General features: G+C 49.6%; 1 protein-coding gene across 1 annotated transcript in view; it reads left to right on the plus strand.

Annotated features, from left to right (window-relative positions):
• LOC123150354 (uncharacterized) overlaps nt 1–2517 on the plus strand; it is an 8678-nt gene extending 6161 nt beyond the window's left edge. The window contains exon 13 of the mRNA XM_044570221.1: nt 2119–2517. Within this exon, the coding sequence (XP_044426156.1) occupies nt 2119–2202 (84 nt within the window). The 3' untranslated portion in view covers nt 2203–2517. The remainder of the gene's footprint in view (nt 1–2118) is intronic.
• Nucleotides 2518–6470: the final 3953 nt, after the last annotated feature.

Consider the following 6470-nt stretch of genomic DNA (forward strand, 5'->3'; position numbering starts at 1 on the left):
AAGACCGAGGTACATAAGTTATCAGGTCTCAATGTGTGAGTTACCATGCTATTCACATAAAAGTTACCAGGGGATATTTCATCAACTCCCCTCCCTCCGGCCAAAGTAATTAGGACCAGTGTACAAAAGTTGCCAGGTCTATGACGTGTAAGTTACCATGCTATTCACAAGAAAGTTACTGGGAGTATATTTCATCAACCTCCCCCCACCCCGCCTCCTCCGAGGTAGTGGAGGGAGCGGCCTCGCACCTTCTTGATCGCGGGCGAAAACTCCTCCTTGACGGCGAGACGGTGGCGGTGGCGTGTGCATGCGGCCGTACCGGCTGCGTGGCGGGGACGCCAACTCCTCCTTGACCCGGCATCCAATCTAGATGTCGCGGTGGTGCCGGGGTGAGGCTGGCTCCTCCTTCACGTGGCGTCTGACCTGGACGCCATGATTGTGCCGGGGCGAGGCCGACTCCTCCTTCACAGGTCGGAGCGGGGACGTCGGCTCGTACTTCACGCGGTGGTGTGCGCGGGGACAGCAGCTCCTCCTTCACACGCGCCGGCGATGGCTGTGACGGGCCCTGTAATGGAGAGACTGCTCCGTCATTATCTCAACCGAGAGAGCAGCCAATGGAATTAAATAGCAACTCAAAGCAAGATGTTCAACAGAGCTCCCAAAATCAATATATTCACCAAATAACTTCTAAAATTCAAAGGGGTGAATGGACGAGCGTTGTTGGTTCATCGATTCACTAGGTTCGGGTAAAAAATAGTACGTAAGTGCGAAAAAATGGGAAACTGAAATAAGTTGTTTGTGTGCAAACGTAGAAGAGTAAACGAGTTAAATAGCATATTTGGTTTCATTATTTCAAGAGAAAGAATGTAGGTCAGGTGGCTCACTAGCCGAGTAATCTACCTAAGAGGTACACGATTCGATTCCTGCTCGTCACGATAGTTTTTGCACTTCAATCAAAGTACGCGAGAAAAACAGAGAAAAGAATATCAAATCAGATCAGAGCTAAGCACATAACAGCGTTAGGTCGGGTGGTTAGCTTGAGGATAGCACGCTCAAGAGGTGGAAGGTTCGAATCCAACGGCAGGATCTAAAAGCGAGCGACAAGGAGGTGAAGCCCTGGAGCATCATTCGGATCTATTGCCAAGGTCCGAACGTTCGCTCGTTATTTTTGTCGTTTTAAAAAAGATGTTCATGGATGAACTTCTCTCATTTTTAGTATTGATTCATAAAAACTCTTGGTTTTAGATGCATACTAAAAATGAGAGGGGCTCAATCGGGACCGTCTTTGTTAACATATGTTATCACTTTGTACATCGCGGCAACTTCAGCTTTCAAAATTGGGGATGCACATTTAAAAATAAACAGCAATGGCAACAATTGCGTCACTTATTTCCGGATGGATGGAGGGAGTAACAGATTTGATCTGCTCGCAAACCAACTCTATCCAAGAACATAATGAACTTGAAAAAAATCTCCACCTGGAAATGGCTGTGCTGCATGGAGAGGCGATGTCGGTGGCTCATTCAGCCGAGCCTTTTCAGACTCTTCCTCCGTTTTGTATTTAAGCCGCCCGGCCAGCATATTCTTGGAAGCAATGCGCAGAAAACCAACCGATTACTGCTGGTAAGCGATGGGGAGATGGCACTGACCGCCAGCTACACATGCGCCTGGTCCACCGTCTGTTTTGGAAACCAAGCCAGACCTGGACTTTCAATCCAATAATCGTTCTCATTCCAAGGAGAGGACCACCTCTCTCCATGTCCTAAACGCTGAAACCATGTGGAGCTGCGGCGCTCAGGCGCCACATACCAGAACGAGTGGGGAATCGAATGCTCAAATTCTTCTTCACCAATGCGGTAACCCGTAATCATTATCTCCCGATGAAGTATCTTGGCCTGGTTGATTGATGCTTTCTCTGTAGCATAGGTTGCATTGCAACTTTTCCTTTTTAATTTTTTCGCTTTTCAGCTTTATTCCGTTGATAAGTGTCCATCTTCTCCGCGACAAGTGCATGATTGTGTAGATCTAGGAGGATAAGGGCAAAGGTATTATCCAGAAAAACAAAGGTTGGCTTTTTTGGGTCGCTAACAGCATCTTTTATCTGTGCTGCATGTTCAGTTCATCGCGGAGCCGGGTGTTGGGCACAGGATGACCGCGAGCATGGTGAAGGAAGCGAGCGACTGGTTCGACCGCTTCCTGTAGAAGGCGGTTCCAAATGAACATGGCACCTTGTACTACCATGCATGCCTAATGAAGTGCATGCCCTCAATAAATTGCCCTCTGATTTGGGTTGCATTCCTGCTGACCGAGACCGGAATCAGTTAGCCCAGCTTGATCATCATTACTTCCACTACCTAATCTCTAATGCTGGTCAGACGTGGAACAGAATTGTGCTCCTGTATTGTGCTAGTATCTGAGACCGTATTTTTTCACGGACTCCGCATTTACCGAACCGTATCTACCGTGTATACGGTCCGTCCGTACGGCGAGTTTCATCAGAAGAAATTAATTTGTCCCCGTGCTCACGTGGTGCCCCGTCGCCCTGCATGAATGAATGAACGAACGAACGAGACGACGAGCCTGCTGTGGGCGACATGTCAACGGCTACAGGGGCAGATGGTCCACTGGTATATACGAGTAGTATAATCAGGTGACGTGGACCCGGTAGACGTTGGTACAATACTGCTGCTGGTCTGGTCGGTGTGGCCGGGCCAACGTACGCGTGAGCTGCGTGATGCGTCGGAGTCGGCATTTAGAGCATCTCCAACAGGCGCCCAACGCGTCGCGCGTTAAAAATGGATTTGGCGCGTGCCCATCGCTTGGTTTGGTGTGGCGTGCAGCGTTTGCTTCAGCAGCCACGCTGAAAAGCCGCGCGCACAGCTTTAGCAGGCGCGATAAAATGCAGCGCGTGCTCATTCTATAATATTTTTTAAATTAAAATTACATAGATAAAAAAATGATACAAAGATATTTTACATCGGTGGAACTACTACGGCATAGATAGATAGATAGTTCAACATACATAGATAGATAGATAGATACTACTAAGGCATAGATAGATAGATAGAAACTACTATGGCATACATAGATAGAAAACTACTTCAAGTCGCTACCATCACCATCATCACTCTCGTCGGTGTTGTCCGAGGTTAAGAGCCATATGTCGTCCCAACGTTCATCGTCCGAGGTGAAGAACGACCTCCCACCTGCGGAGACGATGTCGCACTGCTCGTTCGCCACTGCCTTCCGCTGACGCCGGTCCGCCGGCTCCGAGCGGCGCCTTGCCGTCCTCTCCGCACAGTAGGCACGCTCGGCGTCGACGTCCTCTGGGTGACGACGACGCCACTCCGCCATGGCTCGCTCGTCCTCGGCGACGAGGAGACAGCGCTGCCGCCGAGAGTGGTCGGCACGGTCCATGTCCGTGATGAGACGCGGCGGAGGGGCGAGGCGCTGCGCCTCCTCGCGCGTGAAGACGTCCCGGAAATTCATCTGCGACCGGGGCCTCTCCAAGCGCCACGCCGCCGCGTCGTACGCGCGGGCCGCCTCGCGCGCGCTCTGGAACGTCCCGAGGCCGAGCCGGACGTCGCCGGACCGTATCTCGGCGGAGTACCAGCCGTTGGGGCGCTCGCGGACGCCGCGAAAGCCCGAAGCACCCCGGCGGCGCGACGGCATGGTGGCGCGGTGGTGACGCAGAAAGCGGCGAAGCGGCGAGGTTGCAAGGAGGAAGGCGCGTGGCTGTTCTGTGCGCGTGGCGAAGCGCGAAACTTTATAAACGCGCGTGAAGCGGCGCGCCAAATCTACCGCGCCGCGTGCCGCTTTCTCCCGCGCGCGCGCAAACGCTTCCGCGTGCGGTAACTTCCCGTCACCGCTGAAGCGCGTGAAACCAACCGACGCGCGCAAAAAACTGCTTTTACCACGCGGGCGCGCGTTTTGCGGCGCCTGTTCGAGATGCTCTTATACCGGTACTCTCCAGCGGAATCGCAAGCCGGCACGCCGTCGCGAGCGTCTCCAGGACTTTCCTACTTGCCGTATTATTTTATTTTATCTTGACGTGAAAGCAGTCACGGGGACGTGGTCGTTTTCTTGCATATTTTATTGTCGAAAAAGAGCGAGCACGTACTGTATAGACGACACTGGCCCTCATGATGCGCAATGCATACGTGTTCACGAGGTGGCGCGTCTCCTAACCACACACACTACTACACTGGAATGGCCAAGGCTGAGGTTTGCGTAAAATTTTCGATCTTTTCATTGATAACATAACAGTACAGCGAGCACAAAAGATATTAAATATTATATCCGTAGACATCTAGCGACGACTGTAAATACCGAAGTGAGCGAAAGACGCGCCGCCGTCATCACACCTCCCTCGCTGGAGCCGGGCGAAACTCGTTGTAGTAGACAGTCGAGAAATCATTATGCTAAGGCCCCATAAAACCAGCGCACCAAAAAAAAACAACCGCCGCCGATGAAGAGAAGTATAGATCGAAAAAAATCCAACATAAAGGCACACCAACATTGACGAGCGAAGACCGGATCTGAGCAGATCTTGCAAAGACAACCACTGACCGAATTATGCGAGATCCATCGGAAAGACACCTTCACACGCCCTCCGACGCACACCGTCGGGATGGGGGCCAAGACTGGGGATAGAAGCAACTTTTTTTTTATAATTATACTCCCTCCATTCTGAAATGCTTGTCGGAGAAATAAATGCATTCAGACCTATTTTAGTTTAATTACATTTGTTTTTATTATTTTTTCGACAAGTATTTTCGGACGAAGGAAACATGCATTTAACAGGTGAGCACCAGGATTAGAACCTGGGTCAAATCTTTCCCTTTCGCGCACCGTTTTGTTCAAAGTTCTTGGTGCGCGGAAGGCATCAAAGCGCCGAGAACGGACCCACGCTGTCTCGAGCACATAGTGGGAACGCTTCTCAACCACGAATTACTGTACATATACCAGATTATAACTATTCAATTTAATTAGAAGAAGATCTAGTCTAGAGTCTAGAATGAAAACAAGAGCAAATCAGGACGGCCGACGAACGAGTAGTGTGTTGGCGGGTCATGCTCCGGCGCATTCGTCGTCCGGGCAGTGGGCGGCGCGTCGCTCTGACGCCGGGAACGTCCACGGCGCAACGGACGGCTTGATACCTACATACATGGTCTGTTGCGAGGTCATTTTCCGGCCACCCTTAATTATTCATTCTCCTCTGCGTGCACACAAGATGCTACTAGTTAGTTAGATATCCTCCGTGCTGTGCTGTCCATGCATAACTCGCCACGCTAATTCCCTTCTTGTCCCGTTCCGCCCCCAGCTAATTCGATCAACCACGCGTGCTTGATAATGGGTTGTACAACATGATACTCCTACATACACAATATACACCGACATTTCCGTTGGTCTCGTTCACCTCACCACTCATATGTACTCCGTCTGTTTCTTAATACAAGTCTTTGTAAAGATTTCAATGTAGACTACCCCCTCTGTAAACTAATATAAGAGCGTTTAGTAATTAATATAGAAGTGTTTAGATCACAAAAGGTAGTAATCTAAATGCTTTTATATTAGTTTACGGAGGGAGTACATACGAAGTAAAATGAGTGAATCTACACTCTAAATTACATCTATCTGTAATATACATCCGTATGTACTTTATATTAAGATCTATAAAAAGACTTACATTTAGGAAAGAGGGGAGTATGTCGCAATCAATTAATTAGTTGATACTATAAAATACGAATTTCGGCTAAATAACACCGAAAACGTTATATATATCGATGAGCTGTATAGTGTAGACGTTAGACGGGATCTATACTACACACGACGTGCCACCGATGAATGGGAGATCTTAATTATTAGAACTAGATCACAAATAAGAGATACACTCGGTCCGGCGCAACAAATCCATCCATGATGGCGATGCTACTAAGACAAGGTGGCAAAGGCAAGTTAAACTAATGCTAGAGTACTTAGCCTGGATAGCCATCACCGACACACGGCACACAATGGCGAAAGCTTTACCCAAAAGTGACATCCAATCCAAGAGCCCGATTTTCTCGCCAGTGCGGAGAAAAGGCGCCCGAGCATCGCTCTCCCACTCACTCGCACGTCCCGGTCGCTTCCACCCAGCGCGCGCGATTGCTCATCCGTACGCAAATCGAAGCAGCGGTTAACGTAGACACTCCACGCAGAGTTCTCAGACACGAAGCGAAATGAATCTCGTGCAGGCAAGGCAACAACCGGACGGTTTATTTCCCGGTTTGTCCAACCAACGTGTCGGCTTCGCGAAAGGGACAGGACGGTTTTTGGGGGGTCTCTGTCAGTCCCGGTCTCCGCATGCATTGGCTGATCGGACTCCTTTCAAAAGTTTCACTTGTCGATCGATGTGTGCACTGCACCTACTTACTTATATTGTTCATATTTTTGTAACGTTATTGTATGAATTAGAAAGCTTTCCTTTT

The sequence above is a fragment of the Triticum aestivum genome, chromosome 7A, assembly GCF_018294505.1.
Source record: "Triticum aestivum cultivar Chinese Spring chromosome 7A, IWGSC CS RefSeq v2.1, whole genome shotgun sequence".
Classification (NCBI taxonomy): Eukaryota; Viridiplantae; Streptophyta; class Magnoliopsida; order Poales; family Poaceae; genus Triticum; species Triticum aestivum.